At 64.4% G+C, this 25107-nt stretch overlaps 4 protein-coding genes across 11 annotated transcripts in view; 3 read left to right on the top strand and 1 right to left on the bottom strand.

Moving 5' to 3' along the window:
* The first annotated feature begins 3125 nt into the window (after positions 1 to 3125).
* Positions 3126 to 4040, top strand: SCT (secretin). Its single transcript, XM_036281046.1, has 4 exons — positions 3126 to 3211; positions 3338 to 3439; positions 3553 to 3642; positions 3838 to 4040. Exons 1-4 carry the CDS (start codon positions 3126 to 3128, stop codon positions 3956 to 3958), a joined length of 399 nt encoding a protein of 132 aa, XP_036136939.1. The 3' UTR covers positions 3959 to 4040.
* Positions 4041 to 5288: 1248 nt separating this feature from the next.
* Positions 5289 to 11925, top strand: CDHR5 (cadherin related family member 5). The gene is made up of 16 exons (XM_036281047.1): positions 5289 to 5343; positions 5420 to 5595; positions 5938 to 5988; positions 6889 to 6981; positions 7135 to 7236; positions 7339 to 7449; positions 7546 to 7716; positions 8484 to 8574; positions 8744 to 8841; positions 8942 to 9142; positions 9244 to 9357; positions 9433 to 9529; positions 9612 to 9656; positions 9754 to 10254; positions 10742 to 10905; positions 11461 to 11925. The coding sequence occupies exons 1-16, from the start codon at positions 5289 to 5291 to the stop codon at positions 11923 to 11925; spliced, it is 2535 nt and encodes an 844-aa protein (XP_036136940.1).
* Positions 11926 to 12838: 913 nt separating this feature from the next.
* On the top strand, positions 12839 to 16154 carry IRF7 (interferon regulatory factor 7). Of its 2 annotated transcripts, none has more exons than XM_036281099.1 (10): positions 12839 to 12889; positions 13104 to 13390; positions 13472 to 13634; positions 13732 to 13933; positions 14182 to 14240; positions 14331 to 14532; positions 14682 to 14765; positions 14844 to 15668; positions 15752 to 15870; positions 15944 to 16154. In XM_036281099.1, the coding sequence occupies exons 2-10, from the start codon at positions 13371 to 13373 to the stop codon at positions 16136 to 16138; spliced, it is 1869 nt and encodes a 622-aa protein (XP_036136992.1). In that variant the 5' UTR covers positions 12839 to 12889; positions 13104 to 13370; the 3' UTR covers positions 16139 to 16154. The 2 variants fall into 2 exon arrangements, with proteins under 2 accessions (XP_036136992.1, XP_036136994.1); XM_036281101.1 differs by having other exon boundaries at positions 14859 to 15668.
* A 564-nt stretch (positions 16155 to 16718) lies between these two features.
* PHRF1 (PHD and ring finger domains 1) overlaps positions 16719 to 25107 on the bottom strand; it is a 28526-nt gene continuing 20137 nt past the window's right edge. For 5 of the 7 annotated variants that reach the window (XM_036281061.1, XM_036281060.1, XM_036281059.1 and 2 more), the window contains 8 exons: positions 22895 to 23022; positions 22427 to 22608; positions 22008 to 22127; positions 21483 to 21637; positions 18368 to 20920; positions 17531 to 18126; positions 17275 to 17403; positions 16719 to 16958 (listed from right to left, as the gene is read on the bottom strand). In XM_036281061.1, coding sequence (XP_036136954.1) covers positions 16815 to 16958; positions 17275 to 17403; positions 17531 to 18126; positions 18368 to 20920; positions 21483 to 21637; positions 22008 to 22127; positions 22427 to 22608; positions 22895 to 23022 — 4007 coding nt within the window. In that variant the 3' untranslated portion in view covers positions 16719 to 16814. The remainder of the gene's footprint in view (positions 16959 to 17274; positions 17404 to 17530; positions 18127 to 18367; positions 20921 to 21482; positions 21638 to 22007; positions 22128 to 22426; positions 22609 to 22894; positions 23023 to 25107) is intronic. The other 2 variants (XM_036281063.1, XM_036281062.1) reach the window with 1 other exon arrangement.

Consider the following 25107-nt stretch of genomic DNA (forward strand, 5'->3'; position numbering starts at 1 on the left):
AAGAAAGAAAGAAAAGTACAATAAAAAAAAAAAAGCAGGGAATGTTTGCTAAGGTCACAGCGAGGTCACTGTGTTACCGTGTAGCCCTGGCTCCTATCATGAACGCGTCCCCAGTCATAACCGATGAGGTGCTGGGCTCTGCTGTCTGTGACTGCTGGAAGGCAGGAGGGCAGAGTGGTTACAAATGTGAGAGGAAGTGTCCTACCACCACATTCTAATCTATTAAGAACAGATACAAGTAACTTAAATTTGACATTTAAATCTTGGTTAAAATAAAACAGGGCCCTAGTCGGTGTGGCTCAGTTGGTTGAGCGTCGTCCTGTGCACCAAAAGGTTGCTGGTTCAATTCTCAGTCAGGGCACATGCCCAGGTTGCCGATTTGGTGTTTCTCACTCACATTGATGTTTCGCTCTCTCTCCCTCTCCCTTCTTCTAAAAAAATCAATAAAACATATATTTGTAAAAAAAAAAAAAAAAAAAAAGGCATGGGGAATATTTTCTGTGTTTTGCTTATCCTGAGAATGAAAATGTCACAGTGGACTGAAGTCTTAGCTGCGCTGAGAATTTCTTTCCTTCATTCTATGCCGGAAAATGAAGCCTGTTATTCTTTCTTAGAGTCCGGGACCCTGAAGTTGGCATTACTAGGATCCCCGACAGAGTGAAGCCCAATCTGAGCCTTTGAATAACTATTCACAGAAGCTGACTTTTCTAGGTGTTGGAATCAAGGACCCAGCTCAGGTTGCTGTCCTGGGAACTCCTCACTGACATCCGTGGGCTGAATGGGGAATTCTGTCATTGTAACTTGTATCATGTGCTGTTTCTAAATAGTGTCCACACTGGGGAAGCAGGGTCCGGGCTGTACAGTACTCGTTAAATCATCTCCGTCTAGTTCCAGTTGCCCAACAGGGCGCAGAAAGCCCTGGACCCCACCCCACTCTGTCCACACTTCAGCATGGCCACTGAGTTAATGAGGCGGCCACAGCGTGACTTTGGGAGGACACAGGAAAATCTAAGGAGCAGGGACAGTGAGCAACAGCCCTTTCGGACGAGGTAAAGGCAGTTACAGAATCCTTTGTAATGGGAACATACGCTGCCAGCCCCCACTGCCGGGAGGACGGGGGCAGCAGGAACCCCCCCGCCCCCCGCAGGTGGGGATGCAGATGGAGCGGACAGAAGCTCTGAAAGGCAGTTTGGCGGATTCTTACAAAACCAAACACACTCACCATACGATCCAGCAATTGTGCTCCTTGGTTGCCGACTCTCGGCCTGCCGGGGGTCCTTGCAATGCAATGAATCTCAAGCAGACAGGGCTTGGAGTGAGGGGGAGCATCGCAAGGGAGCAAATGCTCCTGATCTCTGAGTGCAGCACCATTTATTCTCTTAGCTGTTCCCCAGGTTACACGGTGTTTTAGGTAATTAAATCCTGGAGATCATGTCTCTGCTGACCTTTTAGCCAAGCCCAGCATTCCTCCTGTTCCAGCAGCCGCTGCTGTTCTCAGCAGAGACACAGAACACACACATCCACACTCTTGGGTGATAAACCCGTGGACACTTCCAGGGCAGCGGTTCAGCCCATCGTGCATACTTTGTCTCTTCTCGGGCAAACTTTGGTCCTTGGCTGCCCAGGCCACGAGAATGCATGCTTCATGGTTACAGTTTGTTCATCCACCAAACCCCCAACCCTACACTTGGTATTTACCCAAAGGAGCTAAAAATGTACGTCCACAAAAAAACCTGCGCATGGGTGTTTATAGTAACTTAATTCAACATTGCCAAGCCTTGGAAATAACAATGACGTCCTTCGGTGGGGTGGATGGGTAAATAAACCGGGGTCCATGTGGATAATGGAATTGTATCCAGAATATTATAAAAAGCAATGAGCTATCAAGCCATAAAAAGACAGGGAGGAACTTGCACATTTGTTAGTAAAGGAAGCGGATCTGAAAAGGATACATACTGTGTGATTCCAACTCTGTGATACTCTGGAAAAGGCAGAACTATGAAGACAGTGACACTTGGTGGCTGTAGGGAAGAGGAGGGGTGAGCAAGCACCCCACAGAGGGGTTCTAGGGCCCCAAACTGCTCCGGATGAGACAGTAATGGAGGGCACGTGTCACTTCACATTTGTCCAAACCCACAGAATGAACAGCACCAAGAGTGAATGCTATGTCAACGGTGGACGTAGTTAATAATAATGTGTCAATGTCAGTCCATCAGTCGTAAGGAATGTAGCAGCACAAGGTGCTGGAATAGGAGAGGCTAGATGCGGCCCAGGGAACTGTATTTCAGCTCAGATTTCCCAGAAGCCTAAATCTGCTCTGAAAAGGGTCTACTACTGTGATTATATTTAAAATGCATGCAAAGTTTAACACAGGCATTACCATTTTATGGCTTCATTTACTAGATTCGTAATCTATGTTTAAGGATGTCATGCGTACAGGCTTTTAAAGAGCCCAACTTAATCCCGTATTGATTAAACCGCAGGACCCAGCTGCCCCCCTCTTCCTCCCGCTCTCTCCACCTCTGACCGCCCCTGACACAGGCTCAGGTCTCCGCGGCCTAGGAAAATACAAATGTCCAGGCACCCCCAGGCGCTCCTCCCCGCCGCCCCCACCCCCTCCCCCCAGTCCCACCCCTCCTCTGCCGTGAATCGCAGTGAGGCACCGGCGGGTGCTCCGCTGGCTCCCGCGCTGCCCCTCGCCCAGCCGCGCGCACCACCTGCCAGGGCCTCTCCAGGGGTGCCCTGGGTCGCCTTGCCTTTCCTCCCAGCCCGGAACCTCCCTAGCCCACCTCCGAGGCCCCGGGCGCCGAGGTTCCGAGACTTTGCACAGGCCAGTCTGCCCTGCCCCCGGCCCCCGCGGGTCCACCCGTCCACCCCCGGCTGAGCTCCCACCCCAAGCCGGCAGTGGGGCGCCGCTGCGGCGGGACTTGGGGGAGGGCGGCCAGCCGGGGCGACAGATGCGGGGGCGGCCCCGGCCTTCCCGCGGATCGATGGGGTGTGGTCGGGGCTGTGCGGAGCCAGGGCGGTGCTGACGCCCCCGGCCCGCCCTGCGCAGGACGCCGCTATAAGGGCCGCGCACGGCTCGGGCTGGGGCAGCAGCGCTCAGCAGCCCCGGTGCGCTCACCATGGTCTCCCCGGCCCTGCTGCTGCTGCTGCTGCTGCTGCTCCTCGGGGGCTCCGCTGCGCGCCCTGCGCTCCCCGCACCCCCCAGGTGAGCCGCGCCGCTCCTCGGGTCCACCCTCCCTGGCCCCGCGCTGTGCGCCCCTTCCCGACCCCGGCTCTGCGCCACGACCCCAGCCTGGCCCTCATTCGCCCCGGCCCCGCCACCCCTCCCCAGGGCCCCGAGACACTCGGACGGGACGTTCACCAGCGAGCTCAGTCGCCTGCGGGAAAGCGCGAGGCTGCAGCGGCTGCTCCAGGGCCTGGTGGGGAAGCGCAGGTGAGCGGCTGCACCTGGGGGCGGGGCACCTGCCCTGGGCCGCTGAGGGAGCCAGGCCCGCACGGGGATGCCCTCACCTCAGCAGACTAACTCTGATCTGGGGTCGGGGGCAGCGAGCAGCACACGGAGAACAGCACATCCTGGACCAGGTCTGCGGAGGGCCCCCTGTGCCTGCTGTGGTCCGAGCCTGCCCTGCAGACGTGGTGAGCGCCACTGGCCACGCCTCCCACCTGGAAGCCCCTCTCCCAGACCCTGCGCTCGGTCCTGGGGGCACCCTGGGTTGGGGCTGGAACAGGACAGGCAGTGGGCTAGGAATCTGGGGAGGGAAACCCGAAGTTCACCGGGTGGGTGGGACCTCCAGCTTCAAGCCCCGGCCGCTAACCTGGCTGTCTCTGCAGGGCGCCTCCAAGGGCCATCCTGGACTGGGCCTGGGTCCTGAGGCGGCCTCCTGGGCTGAGGCCTCCAGCCACCGTGTCAGACGCGGCCATCCCTGCCGAGACCCCGACCAGACCCCGATGAGGCCATGAAGACTGAGGATGGAGGAACCTCCTCTCCAGACCAAGGGAGCCTGGACCGGGAGGGGTGGGGGCAGGGGGTTGCACTTGGCACCAATAAAGGAAGAATTCAGATCCTGGTCTGGTGAGCCCTTCTGTGCCATCTTGGGACCCTCAAGGCAGCCCCGCAGGGCCGCGCTGTCAGAGAGAAAGGGGCTCGGCTCTCGGAGCCCAGTCCTGTGGCCGTGCTCAGCTGCCCTTTAAACCTGGGAAGCCCAAAAACACCTCACCCTGTTTCCTTATCTCTGGCACCAGGGCCACTTCCTGTCCCCCTTGTCATCCATTCAGCAAACATTCGGGGACACCCGGGGAGGCTGTGTGAAGATGCTCAGGATGGGCTGGAAGAGGTGCCGGGTGGGGAGGGGGCGCCACAGAGGCCTGGAGGCTTGGCTCCCTGCCCAGGCCGCACGAGCGGCTTGACCAGTGGCTGTGGAGCAGGACAATGATGAAGCCCCTGGGGGTGCTGAGCTGCAGGAGGCCACCCAGCACACTGCTGTCACAGCAGAGAGAGGAGCTTGGGGACAGTGCTCAGGAAGGGCCCCTCCCTCCCTCCTGACCCTGCCTGGTGGTCTCTCCCCAGGTGCTGGGCTGGGGTCCAAGGAAAGACAAGGGGAGGGCGGTTGGGGGCCTGGGCCAAGAAGCTTCTCCAGAATCACTCCTCTGGGTCCCCTGAAGCACTGTCATCTCCTTGAATGTGGCCTTGCCCAGCTCCACCAGGAGGAGCCGGCTTGCTTCTGAGGCTGACAGGTGTGTCCCCACGACACAAGCAGCCCTTTCTTCCCAGACTCCAGTGTGGGCAGAGGAGGTGGCCTGAGAGGCAGGGGCCGAACCTCACGGGGCTGCCTTAGGAACTTTGCCCTGGGATGATTCCGGCAGGGGAGCACAGCAGAGGGTTGCCAGGGTGTGGTGGACACAGCAAAACACAAGAGCCAAAGGCCACCCCTTCCCAGCCTCTCCCACCCAGCCCTACCCCCTCTCCTGCGACCCCTGCGATGCCCCCACGCCAGGCCCATGGTGCCCTGAGCATTCTCTGAGCTACTTTCTTGGTGTCTCGTGACTGTGGGCTGAGCCCCCCGCTGGTCCCCACATGTAACCTGGCCCCTGCCTGGTAACCACTAGGCCTGGTGCTTGTTGGCCGGCAGGAGCCCTCTTGGTGGAGGCCAGTCAGTCGTAAAGGGTCATAAAGTGGGGCGGTGCCCGCAGGGGCGAAGGTCGTCCGGCAGAGCCAGCACCAGCAGCAGGCCGCTCGGAGGGTCGGAGGGTCGGAGGGTCGGCACTGCGGCAGCAGCCCCGAGATGGAGGCGTGGACCCTGCTGCTGCCTCTGCTCCTGGCCGGGGCCCAGGCTCGGGGTACACTGGCCTTCGAGGTGGGCTGGGCGGCGGGAGGGGCCAGGAACGTCCTGACTCTTCCTCCTCCACTTTCCAGTCTGCTCTGTGAACAAGAACGTCTTTGAAGTCCAGGAGAACACGATTCCCAGTGGACCCCTGGTGGACATCTATGTCCCTGAGGGCCAGCAGGTGACCCTCGGGCCCACGTCTACCCCCTTCGCATTTCGGATCCAGGGGACCCAGCTGTTTCTCAACGCGACTCCTGACTATGAGGTGCAGACAGACGGGGGCGGGCCCTAGGAGGGGTGGGGCATGGCAGGGGCAGCCCACCCCCAAGGGGCCCTGTGGAGAAGGGGCTTTTGAAGACCCTGAGGGCTCTGTGCCCACAGGCAGCAACTGAACTCTCGGGCTCAAAGGCTCTGTTGAGAGCAGACCCAGGGGAACCAGGGCCCTGGGGGACAAAGCTGCCAGGGCCCCTGGTGCCTTCCGGCTCAGTGTGGGTGATGGGACCTCTGTGAGCACCTGTCCCTCTCAGCCTGTCTCTCCTCACCTGTGCAATGGGGACAGTGCTGTGCCAGCCGGGCAGGGGCTTCCTGACACGGACCTGCCCCACAGGAGAACTCGATGCTGCTGGCAGACCTGGAGTGCAGGAGGGGTAACATGGTGGTGAGTTGGCCCCGCGCCCTGCTCCCCGGCCGGCAGCCCCTGTCCTGGCCTCACCCTGTGACATCAGTGTCCCCAGGCTTGGGTCCCTCTCCACTGACCTCACCCAGTGACGTGTGTTCACGTGTCACCCTGTGCTGCGACGGCCACACTTTCTCCAACCAGACTGACCCTGAGCCGAAGATTCACAGACCCTGCACCCCAATTAAGCTTCACACTCCCCATGAGATGCCCCATCTCCAGAGGTGCCTTCCCTCTGCCCCCTCGCCCCACACCCCTTAGTACTGACCCTGCCTCCTCTTCCATGGAGGGAAACCGCAAACGCACAGGCGCAGGGAGGACACGCAGTGAGCCCCACGCACCTGCTGCTCAGCAGTGAGTCACGGCCCTGCCTGGTCTCCTCTGAACCCTGCGGGCACCCGCTCGGACACTGTCCCCCCTCCCCCCGCAGTATCTCAGGGTACTTCTTACATATAACACGTTACTGCTGTCACACCTGAAAAGGTAGGCACGCCGCATCGCAGGGCAACTGGGGGATGGTGCCGCCGTGGTCACGGACCCACAGTCACAGACGCCCAAGCGAGGGCAACCGAATGCAATGGCCGATGATCCCAATGCCTCTTAAGCTCCGGGGTCCCCTTTCTCTCCTCTTTCTCCTTTGAGGTTCATGTCTGCAGGAGTGTGTTCTGTTGTCCTCGTGTGGGGTCCGGCTGCACCCAGCGCCGTGGTCGTTTCTCTGCAGGGCACTTGCCGCCTTCGGTGCTTTACAGATGACTTTGCTCCTGTCTGTGACCCCTGCTGTGTCTGTGACTGTACCCAGCACTCGGATGAGCAGGGCCACTACCAGCCTGCCTCTGGGGAGGACCCGTGGGGAGAAGGCTGACCTCCACCCTATCTGCCCAGGTGACCCAGCTGAGGGTGTTTGTGACCGTGTTAGATGTCAACGACAACCCGCCTGTGTTCCCCTTTGAGGTCAAGGTCAAGAGAGTGCCCGAGGTGAGTGTGAGGGCACCCCCAGGGCCAGTGTGGGGCATCAGGAGTCTGGGGTGAGGAGCCAGAGTGAAGAGGGCTCTTCGGGGGGCCTTGACCATGGGGCTGGGTCCCTGGGAGTCAGAGGTATGGCCGGACCAACCCCTCTCCATCCCCCAGGACACTAAAGTGAACACCATTGTCATTCCTGAGACGGAGCTGAAGGCCCAGGACCTGGACAAAAACGACATCTTGTTCTATACCCTCCGAGAAGTGACCCCGGTCAGCAACCCCTTCCCCTGCCCCAACTCTGCCCCCTCCCTTCGGGCACCCCTGCCTCTCCCTGTCCTCCCAGGGTCTCAGCTCGGCCCCCCATCTCTCCAGGATGCCAGTAACTTCTTCTCCTTGGTGGGTGTGAACCGCCCCGCCCTGCAACTAAACCAGCCACTGGACTTTGACAGGTGTCAGAACATGACCTTCCAGCTGCTGGTGCGGGTGAGTAGGCCACTGCCCCTGAGTCTGGGTCCCTCAAGTGCCCAGGGAAGCTGCCCCGGCCTGGCTCGCAGGCCGACTGTCAGGGCTCGGTTGCAGGACACCCGGAAGGAGGACGAGATGCCCAGCCACACAGCCACGGCCACCTTGGTCCTGGAAGTGCAGCCTGCCGACCTTCGGCCGCCCTGGTTCTTACCTTGCGCCTACTCGGACTCTCACGTCTGCATCCAAGCCCAGTACCTGGGGGCTATCCCCACAGGCCACACGCTGGTAAGGGACAGGAAGGGGGGCCAGGGGAGCTGAGGGCTGGTGCTGGGGTTGTGGCCTGGGCCAAATGCAGTTGTGATTTTTAAGCAAGTGTGAGCATGGCTTTGTGAACAATGGTGAGGGGCGCACACTCCTGGGACGCGGCTGTGCTGGGGGCTGAGCCTGGCAGGGCCCCTGGGAGGCCGGCTGGGACCCTGGGAGCTGCTGTCCCTTCTCCTGCCAACAGGAGAGCACTGAGGCCCCAGAGGGCAGGGGTCCAGATCTCTCCCCATGAGCTGCCCCATCCCCCGTGGGCGCCACCTTCGGAGACACCCATGGTCCAGACCAATCCAATGTCTTTGGGCAAATTGACTCATTAAGAACGGGTCCAGCCCTGGCCGGTTTGGCTCAGCGGTTGGAGCGTCGGCCTGAGGTCCGGAGAGACCTGGGTTCGGTTCCTGCTAAGGGCACGTACCTCGGTTGCAGTTTGTCCCCGGCCCTGGTTGGTCGTGCGGGAGGCAGCCACTCGATGTGTCCCTTCATGTCGATGTTTCTCTCTCTCTTCCTCTCTCTCCCTCCCGCTCTTTCTGAACAAAAAATGGGAAAGTGTCCTCGGGGAGGATAAAAAAGAACAGGTCCAAAGGGGCGCTGAGATGGGGAGTCCTGCAGGGCGGCAAATCCAAGGGGAGTGGGGGCGGGGGTGTTTCAGGCCACCTTAGGAGGAGCAGGAGGGGCCGAGCTGGAGCCCTCACACCAGCCCATGGATTCCCTTCCCCTCCGGGTCCCCACAGCCGGCCCCCCTCATCCTGAGACCTGGGCCCATTTATGCTGTGGACGGGGATCGAGGCATCAACCAGCGTATCATCTACAGCATCATGAGGGGTGAGTGAGGACCAGCCCAGCTTCTCTCTCCACACAACACCCAGACCCAGATGCACCCCCACCTTGGGCTAAGGAACCCCAGCGGACCTGTCACCTGGGCAGAGCCAGCTGGGACCTGGACCTCAGGCCTCCGGCGGGGATGGAGCCAAACCCTCTCCCCTGCCCCCAGGGAATGAGGACAGCACTTTTGTCATCCACGCTGACTCGGGCAACCTCACCATGGCCAGGAGCGTCCCCCATCCCAAGACCTTCCTTTTGGTAGTCAAGGTGGGTCCCCTGGCCAGGTCTCCCAGGCCCTCACTGAGCCCCAGACTGCAGGGCCGGCACTTCAGGGACCCTCTGGTCACTGCTGCCTCCCCTACTCCAGGGCGAGCAAGAGGACCGCGCCCGCTACTCGGTGACACAGGTCACGGTGCAGGCCTGGAACGCCTCTGGGAGCCTGCCCCGCTTCCCTGAGAGCCTCTACCGTGGCACCGTGGCGCGGGGCGCTGCGGTGGGCGTGGCGGTCAAGGATGCAGCCGACCCCTCCCAGCTGCTGAGGGTCCAGGCCCAGGACCCCGAGTTCCCAGTAGGCACTGCCTGGTCCCTGGGTCTGCCTGGCCTCTCCTCTGAGGGTGGGCTGGGTGACGGGCACAGCCTGGGCCTAGGGCTCACTGGGGCTGTGTCCAGGACCTCAACTCGGCCATCACGTACCAAATCACCAACAACTCCCACTTCCGGATGGACGGGGAGGTGGTGCTGACGGCTGCCCCGCTGACGCAGGCAGGAGCCTTCTACGCAGAGGTGGGGAGCAGGCAGCGCCTCTGAGGGGTGGGGTCAAGGGGGGCCAAAGAGGGACCAGCCTCCTTCCTGCCCCAGGTGGAGGCCACCAACACAGTGACGTCAGGCACAGCGACCACCGTGGTGGAGATTCAAGTCTCAGAGCAGCAGCCCACCCCCACAGGTGAGCCCTCAGGCCTGGGGGGCCCTCAGGGAGGGCTCTTGCCTCAGGCACGCTGGGTACAGTGACAAGCTGGAGCTGTGTCCCTGGACCCCAGGTCCCCCAACACCCCCAGAGACTGGAAGAACAACCCAGCCCTCAAGCAGCTCCACTCCGGAACCCCCCAGCCCCCCCGAGCCTTCTCAGAGACCCTCCACGACCAGCTCTGGGGGGGGGCACTGGCCCACAGCCCCCCTCAGGCAACTCCACCACAGAAGTCCCCAAACCCCCTGAGCCTTCTCAGGGACCCTCCACGACCAGCTCTGGGGGGAGCACTGGCCCACAGCCCCCCTCAGGCAACTCCACCACAGAAGTCCCCAAACCCCCTGAGCCTTCTCAGGGACCCTCCACGACCAGCTCTGGGGGGAGCACTGGCCCACAGCCTCCCTCAGGCAACTCCACCACAGAAGTCCCCAAACCCCCAGAGCCTTCTCAGGGACCCTCCACGACCAGCTCTGGAGGGGGCACTGGCCCACAGCCCCCCTCAGGCAACTCCACCACAGAAGTCCCCAAACCCCCAGAGCCTTCTCAGGGACCCTCCACGACCAGCTCTGGGGGGGGCACTGGCCCACACCCCCCTTCAGGCACAACTGGGAAGCCATCTGCCTCACCCACGCCTGGGGGGTCCTCCAGTGTGGGAGTCAGCACCTCTCCTTCATCAGCCTCGTCCAGCACGAGCTCAGCTCAGACCTTGAAGCCAGGTACCTCCCAGCAGAACGCCCTCACCCTCAGGTAGCACCCCACTGGCCCTGGAGCACCCTCATGCTCCCTGACTCGTGACACTTGGTGGTCCTGGGAATCACGGTCGGGCAGGGTCCACCCAGGTCGGACCAGCATGGTCATGCTGACTGAAATGCAAAGGGGTGGCGTGCCCTGGTCTGGGTGGAGACAGCAGGTCCTGGGGGGGCCTCAGGAGTGTGTGCAGGGCAGGCCAGGTTTGGGACAACCACAGTTCCACTGCCCCCAGCACTGTCCTCATGCCCATCCTGTGTGCTGGATACCTGCCTCCTGCCTGGACCCCCGCCCCTCCTCCCTTCAGCAGCCTGGCCTCCTCAGGGGTCCCTGGGAACACACAGCTACTGGTGGGGGCCTGGCCTGTCCCCAGGCTGTCCTGAGCCTGGCACAGGTGGGCAAGGGACGTGCTGGCTGCTGGACTGAGGGTGGTGGTGTGGTCTGCACGCTCGACAGGAGCTGGAGGCAGCACTGGGGAGGACCAGCGGTTCTCAGCAGTGGAGATGGCGGCCCTGGGCGGGGTGCTGGGTGCGCTGCTGCTCCTGGCTCTCATCGCCCTGGTGATCCTGGTCCACAAGCACTATGGCCACCGGCTCAAGTGCTGCTCTGGCAAAGCTCAGGTGAGGCCTTGCGGTGGAGACAGCGGGAGAGGGGCAGGTGGAGAGGCTGAAGAGGACATGAATAGAGGAGACCGGGGCGGGAGGGCGAGGACAGAGTGCGGGAGGCGGGGAGGGCAGAGGCACCGGCCGAAGACCCGGATCAGAAGGGAGCTGGCGCCCTGCCCGGTTTGGCTCAGTGTTTAGAGCATCGGCCGGAGACCAATGAGTTGCGGGTTTGATTCCTGTCAAGGGCACTACACCGGTTGCGTTTCATCCCCGGCCCCGGTCGGGTCCCGCCGGAGGCATCGATGTCTCTGTCCCTCTCCCCCAACTCTGCCTGATGATAGAAAAGTATCCTCAGGGTCAGGGGAGGAATAAAAAAAATTTTACAAAAGAAGGGAGCTAGAGAGCAGCGTGAGGAGAGGTGGGTGTAGACACCATAGTTCACAAAGTGGGGAGGGGGCAGGAAGAGGCGGAGAACAGAGGAGGGACTGGCCGGGATCCCTGCCTCGGGACGGCTGGGGCCGGGCCCCGACCCGAGCTCCTGTTGATGCCTCGGCTCCCGCGTCTCCCCAGGAGCCTGAGCCCTGTGGCTTCGACAACAAGGCCTTCCTGCCGGAGGAGCACGAGGCCACCTGGGCTCCGGCCCCCAGCCCCGCCCCCAGCCCCGCCCCCCAGGAAGTCCCGCCCGCGCCCCAGTTGCCTGCGCCCCCCGCGCCCCCCGCGCCCCCCGCGCCGCCCACGCCCCGCGCCGCTGGGTCCCCCAGCCCCGTCCCAGGGCCCCCCGCGGCGACCCGGGACGAGGGCGGGCCCGCGGGCGTGAGGTCCATCCTGACCAAGGAGCGGCGGCCCGAGGGCGGCTACAAGGCCGTGTGGTTCGGCGAGGGCATCGGCGCGGAGGCCGACGTGGTGATTCTCAACGCGCCCGCCTCGGACGCCGACGGCCCCAGCGACTCGGGCAGCGACGACGAGCGCTCGGACGCGGGCCCTGGCTGGGGGCCCCCCGAAGACACGGCCCGCACCGACTCCACCTACATCTGACGCCCCGCCACGGGGGGCAGGGGGGGGGGACACCCGGGCGGCGGGCTCCTCCCACCCCGGCCCTGCGCGTAATAAAGCGACACTCTGAACCCCTGCGAGGCTTCCGCGGCTGCTGCGTCGCGAGCACGCGAGGGCGGGGGGCGCAGGGGGGCGGGGGGCGCAGGGAGAGGCGGGGGGCGCAGGGGGGCGCAGGGGGGCGGGCGGGGCGGGCTCTCGCCGGAGCTCGCAGGCACCGCTTCCCGTAATCCGCACGCGGCGCCGCGGCTGCCCACGTCCGGGCAGCTGGCAGCCGGAGGTTCCTCTCCCGGCGAAACTGCAGTAACTGCAGCCGGCGGGCACCTGCGCTGGGGAGCCCCTCCCGACCCGATGCGGCAAGAGCCACCCTCGAGAACACTCGAGGAGCATGGTCCCCGGGACCTCTGTCGGGGGCACAGCCTGTGTCCATGTGGGGTCCAGTGGGGCAGTAAGCACGCCAGGCACCGTGACAGCGGCCTGTGGTAGGGTTGGGGCGCCGCCCGGTGTGACAGGGCTCAGGAGCAGTGCCAGGTCTTGGGCCGGGGAGGGCGAGTGGGACCGGCCACTCCGGCCACTTTCCACCAACGCCTCCGCACTGTCCCCAGCCAGAGCCTGCCCTCACCCGAGCCTGAACCGGGGCTCGAGGCACACAGTGCGCGTGCCCTTCACCCACGGGCACAGCTGGCCACAGCGCGTGACGTTCGCGGCTGCACCTGAGCTCCGGATACCCGACCGCCCCGGCCCGCCCCCCGGCCCGCCCCCCGGCCCGCCCCGGCCCGCCTCCCGGCCCGCCCCGGCCCGCCTCCCGGCCCGCCCCGGCCCGCCCCGGCCCGCCTCCCGGCCCGCCCCGGCCCGCCCCGGCCCGCCTCCCGGCCTCCCCGGCATAAATACGCTGGTTCCCAGCTTTCCTGCGAGACCAAACTTCCCGTTCCGGCGGCTCCGGTTCCAGGTACGCGGGAACCCGACCCACGCCGAGCCAGAGGGGCAACTCCTGGTTCGAAGTGGAGACGGGGGTCGCTGAGCATGGGTGGGGGGCGGGGGGCGGGGGGCGGGTAGCCCCGCAGTGGCAGATGGTTAGGTTTCGTTTCCCGCGACGAGCGGCGTCGCGGTTTCGCTTTCCCGGTGCCGGGTCCCCCAGCGGCGGTTTCCGTCCTGTCCTGCAGGGTCCAGCCTGGACAGCCCCCAGGCCCGGACGCTGGCTCAACACCTGTGACTTCACGTGTGCGCGCTGACACACCTGTACTCACACCCATCGCCACCTTGGGCAAGAATCCCACACCGGCAACGCGGTGGCCACAAGCCCTCTACCCACATCTGCGACCCTAACACCCGAAACAACAGGGCATTCTTGTGACACCTCCCCACGTTACTGTGGTGACACCTGAGGAACACCCGATTGTCACCCGTGACCAGACCCCTGCGGCGGAGCCATGGCCGCGGACCCCGAGAGGTGAGAGGCGGGCCTGCCCCCCTGCGCCCAGCCTCGCGCACGGTGCCCTGCGCCCTGACCCGCTGGCTGCTCCGCCCGCAGGGGGGGCCCGCGCGTGCTGTTCGCAGACTGGCTGCTCGGCGAGGTCAGCAGCGGCCGCTACGAGGGGCTGCAGTGGCTGGACCCGGCCCGCACATGCTTCCGCGTGCCCTGGAAGCACTTCTCTCGGAAGGACCTGGGCGAGGCCGATTCCCGCATCTTCAAGGTGGGACCCCAGGCAGCCCAGGGTGGGAGGGCAGGGAGGGCAGGCTGGCCAGCCCGCCTGCCGGCCCCAGGCCCACACCCTCTGTCTCCCTCCCCAGGCCTGGGCTGTGGCCCGTGGCAGGTGGCCGCCCAGCGGAGGGGTTGGCGCGGTCCCCGAGGGCCCGCTCCGGGCCGGCTGGAAAACCAACTTCCGCTGTGCTCTGAGCAGCACGAGGCGCTTTGTGATGCTGCATGATTACTCAGGAGACCCCAGCGACCCGCACAAAGTGTACAAGCTCTGTTCCAATGTGGGGTGCAGAGGTGAGAAATGGGGAGGCTGTGGGTCGGGGCAGGGCAATGGTGCGCGCAGGGTGCTGGGACTTTGTTCTGTCCAGGGGTAGCCTCTGGGGCAGCTGTGTGGTGTTACAAACCAGTCTGGGAGAGGATGGTGCCAGGTTGGAGGGGACCCCCGGAGAAAACTAATGGGGCCTATTGGGACTAGGGGAGGGGGCGTGGGCCAGCTTAGTGTCTCAGGTCCCAATGCTGCCCCCACCCCAATTCTCCCTCAGAAGATCCAGGCACTAACCAGGGAGACAGCAAGGCCCTTGAAGGTGCCCCATCCACCAGGGTAAGGCTGACCCCTGCCCTCCTCATCTTGGGTGGGTCTGCACCTCTCACTGGCCAGGGCTACTCATGCCAGCCCTGTCTCCTCCTGCAGGGTGGGCTCTCTGGGCCATGTCTGGCAGGAGATGCTGGTGGGAGTCCAGGGCCTGAACCAGCAGGGCTGAGCCCCATGCCCTGCGCCCCAAACCCTGTCCCGGGCCCGCCTGGCTCCTCGGAGGATCTCCTGCTCCAGGCTCTGCAGCAGAGCCAGCTGGAGGCCGCACAGGGAGCAGACCCAGTCCCTCCAGAGGCTTCTGGTGAGGAGCAGTGCTGAAAGGGGGGCTCTGCTGGAGATGCCTGCCCAGTGGAGGGGCAGGCAGGACAGCAGAGCCCCCTGGGAGGGGGTGTGTGTCCAGGATGACACTGGCCAGGGCTGAGCCAGCATAGCTGCTCCCATTCTCCTCAGGTCCAGAGTTCCTTCCCGGGCAGCGATACCTTCCATGGGCTGTGGAGATGGCCCCCAGGCCCAGGTCCCAGCCCCAGACAAGAGGTGAGAAGGGTTAGGGCTAGGGAAGGGCCGGGGGATGTGTGGAAGTGGGAGGGGCTGGGGGACTGGCTGCCAGCTCAGGCCCTTCCTCCTCAGATGCAGGTCCAGCCCCAGAGACCTGGCAGCCCCCACCAGAGGTGGAGCCCTGCACCTGGCAGCCCCCACCAGAGGTGGAGCCCTGCACCTGGCAGCCCCCACCAGAGGGGCAGCCCTGCACCTGGCAGCCTCCACCAGAGGTGGAGCCCTGCACCTGGCAGCCCCCACCAGAGGGGCAGCCCTGCACCTGGCAGCCCCCACCAGAGGGGCAGCCCTGCACCTGGCAGCCCCCACCAGAGGGGCAGCCCTGCACCTGGCAGCCCCCACCAGAGGGGCAGCCCTGCACCTGGCAGCCCCCACCAGAGGGGCAGCCCTGCACCTGGCAGCCCCCACCAGAGGTGGAGCCCTGCATCAAACCTGCCCCCAGTGCCTGCACCCAGACGGCGGGGTCCAACTGCCCACAGCTTGGTCTGCAGGCAGAGCCCAGCCTGGGGGTCTTGCAGGTGACCATCATGTACAAGGGCCGCACAGTGTTGCAGGAGATGGTTGGGCGCCCAAGCTGTGTGCTCCTATACGGCGCCCCCGGCCTCCCTGTTCAGGCCACAGAGTGTCAGCTTGTGGCCTTCCCCAGCCCCGCTGAGCTCCCCGACCAGAAGCAGCTTCGCTACACAGAAAAGCTGCTACAGCACGTGGCCCCTGGCCTGCAGCTTGAGCTCCGGGGGTCCCAGCTATGGGCCCGGCGCCAGGGCCTGTGTCAAGTCTACTGGGAGGTAGGCAGCCCCCTGGGCTCCGACAACCCCTCCGCCCCTGCCCGCCTGCTGCCCAGGAACTGCGACACCCCTATCTTTGACTTCCGCACCTTCTTGGAAGGTCAGTGCTGCGCCTGCCCCGGGACGAAGCCCTCCCGCCCCTCCCCATCCCAGCCCCCCACTCACCAGAGCCCCACCCTGCAGAGCTGGTGGAATTCCGCGCTCGTCGGCGCCGGGGCTCCCCCCACTACACCATCTACCTGGGCTTTGGCCAGGACCTGTCAGCCGGGAGGCCCAAGGAGAGGAGCCTGGTCCTGGTGAAGGTGAGGCGCAGGCCCATTTGGGGAGGCTGCCCCTGCTGCAGCCTCAGCCTGGCTGACTGAGCCCTCCCTGCAGCTGGAGCCGTGGCTGTGCCAGGTGTACCTGGAGAGAGTGCAGCGGGAAGGTGTGTCCTCCCTGGACAGCGGCAGCCTGGGCCTCTGCCTGTCCACCAACAGCCTGTACGAGGACCTGGAGTACTTCCTGGAACAGTTCATGGAGGTGGAGCAGCTAGCTGGCCTAGGCTGGCCCCAGGCCCTCCCCACCCAATAAAGAGGACTAAGAACCAGTGCTGGTGTCCTGACTGGGGCGGGCTCAAGGCCGGACCGGGGAGGGAGGAGAGGCCCACATGCACCCACACACAGGCCTCCCAGCACACCCAGTTTCCTCTGTCCGCACAGTGAAGAAACTCAAGCCGCACGCTTCAGAGCCATCCACACCACTCGAAGGACAAAGCCCCGGGACAGCAGCCTCTGCTCTTGCCATGTATATGGGGGAGTGCGGCACTGGGGGCTGCCTCTGTGCTGTGCCCAAGGCCCATGCCTGGCCTTCAAAACCCACCCACACTGCCCTTGGCCCTGGGGGAGAAGGCGGGGTTGGACTAACACTTCAGCCGTTACTGATTGAACATTACCAACAAAGTGGGGGGTCCCTAAACAGGAAACAGGCAGCCTCTCTGTCCTCCAAGGCCCCCCCTTCAATATAGGGTTCACCTTTCAAGTACTGAGTCAACTGAGAAGTTTCTAAAGATAACCCATTTTTGATAAATTAGAACACAACGAAACAGTGTATCTATAATGTACATATAAAAAGTCCAGTTTAAACTGAGCAGGACAAGTGCACAGACCATGTGTGATCACAGGAACCCGGAAAACGGTGCTGGGGGGGTCCCCAGAACTTTCTGCTTCTGCCATTCCCGAGAGCACTGCTGGGGACCAGGGCAGCAGCCTCAGCCCTCGGTGCCCTGGGTGGCCGGCTCCTCGCCTGCTCCCGGCCTCCGGTGCCTGCGCATGTGCCGGTACTTGTCCACGTACGCCTTCACCAGGTTGCCCACCTTCACAGGGTTGATCTCCCCGCTCTTGCTGTGGCAGATCTGGGGGGAAGGGGTGGCACAATTACCCAGAGATCCTTTCATACCCAGACGTTTAGTGGTCAGTGACTGGGCCCTGGGACCCACTCTGCCCACCTCCCAAGGTCACTGAGGGTCCCACCAAAGACAGCCAGAGACGCCTCAGGGCGTCACTCTCCTGCTTAGCCTACTTAAGTCAGGAGGACGCTGTCCTAACCCCGACACAGCTCATTCCTCCGAGCACCCACAAGGTGCCACGCCGCCAGGGCCAGAGCACCTCCCTCTGCTCGGACACCCTACAGCCCGTCAGTGAGAGGGCGCAGCCCCGCCCGCCACGTACCTTCTGCACCGCCTTCCGGAGAATGTCCTTGTACTCGTCCTTGGTCACCTCCCGCTTCTGGTAGAAGGGCTTGATGGCCAGCTTCACCTCCTCTACCGCCCGCTCCTGCACGTGCAGCTTCTTCATGTACTGGGGACAGAGCCAGGCGTGAGGCCGTGCAGGGCTGACGGCCGGGCAGAGGCCTTGAGGGCCCTGGGAGGGAGGCCAGCTCGCTGCCACCCTGCCCCAGCAGCCGGAGGAAGGAGGCGGGACTCACCTCCTCATTCTTGGCCTTCTCTGGGGCTGGCCGGGGGGCGGCCGACCTCTCCTCGGAGTTGGTGGTGGCGGCAGCGTGGCCAGCCGGCTCTGAGGCTGTGGTCAGGACGGTGGGCACTGGGGCCAGGCTTGGTGCCACCCCACAGCCCACTAGGGGAAGGCTCCCCTGCAGGATGAACTGGACCGCGGGCTGGCTGACTGGTGCATAGGGCGGGGCGCTCGGGGGCACAGGCAGGGCGGGAGGCAGGTGGGGGCTATAGACCTGGGCAAGGGCACAGCCCGCTGAGTGCAGCTCCGATGCCGGCGGTGCCCTCGGCCCCTCGGCTGGTGCGCTGAGTGCACTGGCCAGGAGAGGTGCTGCCGTGAGGCCGTCCGCCCCCGCCGGGCTGCCTGCTGGGCCCACGTGCATGGCCACCTTCCTCCCTCCAGCCCAGGCACCCACCTGAGCGGGGTCCGAGTTGGGGAAGCCAGGCTCCGCAAGCATGTAACCAGGAGGGGGCTCGGGGAAGGGTGCCTGCTGGGAGTCCAGCACGGGGCCCCGGTCTTCAGGCTCCCATGCCCCTTCCCGGAGCTGCTGGGGTCTGTGAAGTGGTGTTCCTGAGGGCAGCACGGAGGAGGGTGCTTAGTGGCCACAGGACGGAAGGCTGCCCCCCCCCCCCCCCGAAGCAGCCTAGCGAGGAGGGCCACAGGCGGGGCTGCAGCCTCTCGGGGCAGAGCCTGTGCCGCATATGGCCAGAGGCCCATGGCTGCTAGGGGCAGGGGTCTCCGGGCTGGCCCCTCCACGCACCCCCACGCTGCCCCCGCCCACCCGCAAGTGCCGCAGGAGCACCCTACTCACGCAGGTCCCTGTCCTCAGCCAGAGCGCGGCCTGCTGCCTCCTGCAGGTTCCAGGTGACTCTCTTCACTGGGGCTTTAGCCCGAAGTACAGGGGTCTCACAGGGGCCTTCCTCCTTCCCCACCAGTGCCCCGCCCACGGCCGGGCCTCCCAGGGAGCCAGGCACCACAGCCTTGGCCTGGTCCTGCTGGAAGGAGACTTTCTCTTGGGGACCCTCTGCCCAGGGCGAGGGCTGCACAGCATCTTCACTATGGATCAGCGACACCTCCCTTCTGATGACAGCCATAGCCAGGCTGGTGTCTGGATGCTGGCTGGCGGAGGGCGCCGCTGGGCTGAGTGGAAAACCCCGCTCTGGGGACGAGTCCGTGCTCTCCGGGGAGGGTGGGGAGCTCATGTCATCGAGCTGCATGAAGATGCCTTCACTTGAGAAATCCTCAAAGACATGCCCCGCCTCGACAGAGTCGCCATAGTCCAGGTCCTCGGGGGGACATTCGCCCGGCACCTCTGGCACAAGGGGAGCCTTCGGAGGGGCCTTGTCGGACTCAGCTCCTGCTGAGGCTGGTGGCCTGGCTGGGTGCTCCTGGGGAAGGGGCGCTGGGGAACCCTCCTTCACAGGCAACTTCCTCTCCGGGGAGCGGGAGCGGGAGCGGGAGCGAGGCCGAGGCCGCTTCTCACGGGAACGAGGCCGCCGATGCTCCCGGGACCTGTGCTCGGCGCTGGGGGACCTGGACCTGTGCTTCCTCCTCTCGTGGGAGCCTCGCCTGTCTCGGGGCCGCTCGCGGCTCCTCTCCCTGGGACGGCGTGGCCTCCAGGCCCTCTCCAGGCTGCTGGGGGGAGAGCAGCCCCTGCCCTGAGACCTGGACCCCGAGCGCCTCTTCTTCCTCCTGCTCTCGCGATGCTCCTGCGGGGAGCTGCCAGGGCTGCCAGAGTGCGACCGGGACCGGGACCGGGACCGGGACCTCCGCCGGCATCGCCCCCGGGAGTCTCTCTTCCTCTCCCTGCTCTTGTCCTTGGCCTTCTTCCTCTTGGCTCGCTCGTGGCTGCTGGAGCCGTCGCTGGAAGACCTCCGGACCCTGACCTTGGCCCCGTGCCTCCTGGTGTGGTCCTCACCCACCCGTGGTGACATCGACCTGGAGCTCCTGTCCCCAGAGCGGGAGCCCGAGCGGGGGCGTGAGCGAGCCCTCCGACGCTCCTGGGTGGCGGCCTGCTTCCTCCTGTCCGGATCTCTGCCGCGGGAGCTGGATGTGGAGCGGGAGCGGGATGGGGACCGCAGCTCCACGATTCTGTGGGTGGTCGTCAGGGGGGCGTCCGGCTCCACCACAGTCACACAGGTCACCAGACGCTCCTCAGAGCCAAAGAAGGTGCTATGGGGCGGCTGGTCCTCGTCGTCCCAGGGCTCCAGAGGGGACAGCCTTCGCGCCCGGGGCTCTGAGTCGGGGCCTCCTGCAGGCTCCTCCTCACCCAGCCCGTCTGCAGGCCCCTCGTCCCGCAGCTTCGGCATGCTGGAGGAAGGCCCCCGAGAGGGCTCAGGCTCCGTCCCAAAGACAGTTTCCACTGTGTAGGAGGTGACGCAGCGCACGGTCTGCAAGGGCAGGGCCTTGGGGCTATCAATGGAGATGGTGCGGGTGATCTCTGAGGGCAGGAGACCAGCGCCCAGGTGCTCGGGGCTGCTACCTGCAGAACCAGAGTCAGAGCCCGTGGGGTCAGACGGGTCGTAGATCTCACTCTTGAGCTGCTTAGTCTTCCTGAGGGAGAAGAGGGGTGAGGGGTTCTCTTTCCTCTGCACCTTATTGTCCACAGGCCGGAAGGTGTGGCAGAAGCCAGGGCTGGAGAGCCTGCTGGAATGCGCTGTGTTCCCTGGAATATTGATCCGGAAACTCTCGAAGGTCGAGCTGCCACCCTTCCCCCTCGAGGGTCCCAGCGGGGCCGGGGGCTGAGCACCGCCTCCCGAGTGCACGCTGGGCTCCTGTGGGGCCCTGCCGCGGGGCTCGCCCTCGGCCTGGGCACCAAGGCCAGGCTGCCCGGGGCCCTCCCTGCCAGTCAGCCGGCTGATGCAGGAGCTGGGGATGTCGGCACGCTGCCCACCCGCAGGGACGGGGGCTGTGTCCGCTCGCCCGCTGCCGTCCCTTCTCATCTTTGGTATCCTGGGGAGCTGGGAGATGTCCGTCCTTCTGGGAGCTGGCTTTGGGGTCTGTCCGGGCACGGCACCCTTGGCTGGCAAGCTGGAGCCATCTGAGACCTTAGGTGTGAATCCAAGAGGCGCAGAGTGCTTTCTGTTGCCGACTCGGGTGTCGTCATGTCGCTTTAAGCCAGGACTGCTCACGTTCACTAAGTTCTGAGCCTGGCCTGAAGGAGGGGTCACTGAGGAGTCCAGTCTCACTGCAGCCCCCAATGTGAGCGCAGGGACACAGGAAGGGGTGGACCTGCCTTGACAGCGAGACCCCAGGCTTCCCAGGTGCCCCGAGCATGGTGCTGTGGGCTGCAGGCTGTCCCTGGGCCCAGGGTCTTCTCCCCCTCGGGACAGACCAACTGAGTTTCGCTGAAAAGAAACAGGTGCTAAAAGACAGAAAGGCACACAGCCGTCAGACCTCCAACCCTCATCAGGACGCCCCCTGAGGCACTCCGAGCTCCTCTCTGGCCCCCGGGCAGGCAGCCCTGCAGTGGGCATGGGGGCGCACGGCGCCTCGGCGACAGGGCTGCCTTCTGCTCACGTGTGCTGTGATCGGGATGTGCCCAAGCCCGCCAGACCCCTGGGCAAGGGGTGGGACGGAGGACTGCCCAGTGCCCACACTGGACCACCCCACTGCACCCCCAAACACCGGCCAGAACCCACATCAGTGGGAGGCTCCCTGCAGCTCGCTCCAGGGCTGTGAGAACACACGCCGAGCGCGTGACGGCCCAGGGCCGTGGGCTCCATCACCTGCGTTATCTGGGGCCCGTGGGCTCCATCACCTGCATTCTCTGCGTAGAAACGCGGTTCAGAACGGAGGGGAAACTGGCGGGGAAAGGACAGAGGAGGCCGCCCCTCCCTCGCTCTGTGGACGGAGAGGCACTCGGCCCCTCTACACGTGTGTCCCTGGGAAAGCGTGTTTCCGAGGGTGCAGACAAGGCTGCCCACCTGCCCGCTTGGCGCTCAGGGAGCCGTCTCGGTGGATGGTGATGTCGGCGCTGTCCATCATCAGGAGGCTCTGGCCCGACAGGATGCTGCCCAGCAGGTCAGGGACAGGGGCCTGGTCCATGTCCGGCTCGGGCACTGCGGCAGGAATGCTCCTCCTGCAAGAGCAGACCAACCCTGCCACTACTGCCCCAGCCCCCAGGCCCCACAAGGAAGGAGTGAGACCCACTCAGCAGCTCCAACTAAACGGAAAGGTGTCTGGGTGAGACCAGCTGACGACACTGACAGGCGGAGCTGGCAGGTGTGTCCACAGCTTTGTGGTTCAGTTAACTCTTTTCTTCCCCAAAGGCCCCAATGTCAGAGGAGACCCAGCTGAGAGCACGCGCAGCGGCCTGGCTCCTCCCCGCCGGAGGCCTCCCCATCCAGGAGCCGAGGGGGCTGCGAGGTCTGAATCTGGGTGCAGAGCGCCAGGCCAGCAGAGCGCCAAGTCAGGACCACTGTCCCTTGGTGCCCTGCCCCCAGACCCACCTGGAGAGCCCCATGGAGACGGGCCTGGCCACAGGCTGGTGAGACTGCAGGGCCGAGCGGGACAGCACCCTCCTCTTGGCACTCAGAGGGGAAGCGGGACTGGCCGATGGCTCTTCGCTGCTGCAGGGAGGACACAGGCCAAGGGCACTGTGACCCATGCCTGGGGCCCCGGGGACACCCACCAGCCCCACCCCACATGGCAGACTGCTCCCTAGGTCGGGTGGAGCGTGAACGCCGCTCTCCCTGCACTGCCCACCCGGGAAGGCCTGTGAGGCAGGGTCCTCCCCACCTTACAAAGGGCAGCTCTGAGGCCTCCCTCCCCCACCGCAGGGCGACGTGCCCCGGCCACACTGCGGGGGGGTGGGGGGAGCCGCCTGCTCCCTGGCCACAGTGGGGCCTGCCTGGCACTGTCCCGTCACCTGTCGAAAGGGTCCAGCTCATAGGGGTCTCCAAACAGAGAGAGAGAGGCGGCCCCGATGTCCGCTCGCATCAGCCCCAGGGAGGGGTCCGCAGGCTTGTACACGGACGGGATGCAGGCCCCGTGGGCCGGTCTCCGGAGGCCCAGGGTCCGCGCAATGCGACGACGCGCTGTGGCTTCACTCTGCGCGGCAGCAGCGAAGGGAAAGAACCACCCGTCAGTGAGGCTGCCGGGCGCAGACCCACAGCGCCGCAGCGAGCACGGGCCACACGGAGCGGCCGGGGCGGCCTCAGCACCAGGGGAGACAGAAGCCTCCCGACGAGCCAGTGGCTTCTGCCTACGCCCTGCGTCCTGCAGGCCACCCGCAGCCTGTGCTGCACAAGTGCCCCCTCCCTGCGTGTCGCTAGCAGACAGGAGGGGCTGTGCCCAGGACCCCACGCCCCCTCCCAAGGAACCGAATCTGCATCACCTCTAGCTTCTTCCCTTTCCTCTTCTTCACGCGGCCCTGGCGTCTCTTGGACCTTGTCCCAGAGCTCCTGCTTCTCACGGTGGGTCTGGCCTGCGTTTTCTTCCTCCCCAGCACTTTCTTCCGTCTTCCTACAGAGAGGACACTGAGGGTCCGTGCCTCACCATGTGCACCCCTGGCGTCCCCTGCTGGGCGTGCCCGCACACCACCAGGACTCAGCATGGGGGCAACCACGGACGCTGGGGCTCTTCGACGGATAAACAAGCCGTAGTTAAAAACCCTGCTGGCTGACGAGGAGGGAGGGGCGGCCACACCAGCGCGACAAGGACGCTTTGGTCTGTGGACCCAACTCTGAGAACCACTCAGGACTTCAGAATCACGAAACAAAATTAAACTGGAAGAGACAAACCCTGACAACCGAGAGTGCAGTGACACGTGGCGCTGGCTCTGTACCCCTGGGGGCCCCCCGGAGAGGTGAGGGCACGTGGTCCCACCTAATTCTACTGACACGTCCCTTCCCTACCCGGCAGACACACCCGGCGTGCAGTCCTGCCTGGCCCCTGGGGGCTGCCATCTCGGGCTCACGGGTGCCGAGCTCTCGATGCCCCTGCACCCAAGAGGCACAGGAACCCCGGAAGACAGGGGGCCGGTGCCCCCAGCACACACTATTGAAACACACACAGCCCGTCTGCACCTGTGAGCTCACAATGGTGCTGGGCCCCGAGTGACCTCACTGAAGTGCCGAGTGATGCATGGTCCTGAGGTCTGCGAGCTGAGGACAGGCCAGGGTGTGGGAAGCCTGCCCCTAGGGACGTGCGAGGGGGCGTCGGCCGGTGCAGGTCAGCCTGCCCTCACCTCCCAGTGTGTCCATGAACCCGCACTCTGATGGAAACATGCCCGCCCCCCAGACAACTGGCAAGCAGAACCAGACTGAACAGACCCCCACCAGCACCTGTGTGAGCCTCCAGGCTCCGAACACCAGGCTGCAGCCAGGCAGGGAGCAGGGGGAGTGGGTGGGCAGAGCTGACGGGGGACACGGGGACAGAGGTCTCCATGACCAAAGGACACAGGGTGCTTAGTGGGCAGCCAGCAGCCAACACGAACCTTACTTGTCTCTGGATTCAATACCCACAAAGTTCTATGACGTTTGTGACACAATCAGAACTTCCACCAACTGGCTGTTGGGCGGTTTCTGCCCATGTTTTCAGCACCAGGATGGGCTGTGCTGCACATGAGGAGAGGAGCCTCCGTCTGCGAGCAGCAGACAGCAGGGCGTTTAGAGAAGGGGCAGTGACGAGGGGGCCCTGGCAGAGGGAGCGTGGTGAAGGGAGCATGGCACAGACCAGGGCGGGTGGGCTGGAGGCGGCTCATGCACGGGGCGGGGCCGACCTGTGTCCCACCAGCAAGGCAAACAAACAAAACCTCAAGCAAAATAACGCAAGTGAGGCGCAACCACACACAGAACCACCTGCCACCTCGCCCAGGTGACGCCACATCCTTCGAGGGACACTCCCTAGGGACAAAGGGCAGCACCTGTGACTCTCACTCAGACTGTTCTCTGTGCAACAGGAAGCGAGTGAGAGACACACGTCAGGCCTGGGAAGTGGGGTTGCTGACATCAGAAAAAGGACACACATGTAAGACACCGGAAGTAAAGGCCACGACGCTGAACTCTAACTTGACCTGAGGATGGTCTCCTAGCTCTGTCCACTCAAAGGGCTACAGCTGACTGACACTGGCTCCATGGAGGCCGCACAAGGACGCAGACGCCTGCCCAGCGCACTCGTTCCAGATTGGCGGCCATCGAGGCACCCGAAGTGGGGGTGACGCCGCTGAGTGTCGGGAGCATGTGGACAGCTGGCGGTGTTGGGGGCGTGTGCAGCACCCCTTCTTCAGCCAGAGGCCACCTAGACACCACGGGCTCGCCACTGCAGAGCAGCTGCCCGGAGCACTCAGGATGTCATCACACCTGTCGAGGACGGACAGACTGACCCACAGCAACAAAAAGGCCAGCAGAGCCCTGGCCGGTTTGGCTCAGAGGTTAGAGCGTCGGCCCACAAACCAATGAGTTGCGGGTTCGATTCTGGTCAAGGGCGCATGCCTTGGTTGCGGTTCATCCCTGGCCCTGGTTGGGGTGGTGCAGGAAGCAACCAGTGGATGTGTCTCTCTCACGTCAATGTTTCTTTCTCTCTCCCTCCCACTCTATCTGAGCAAAA

The sequence above is a fragment of the Molossus molossus genome, unplaced genomic scaffold (assembly GCF_014108415.1).
Source record: "Molossus molossus isolate mMolMol1 unplaced genomic scaffold, mMolMol1.p scaffold_m16_p_31, whole genome shotgun sequence".
Taxonomy (NCBI): Eukaryota; Metazoa; Chordata; class Mammalia; order Chiroptera; family Molossidae; genus Molossus; species Molossus molossus.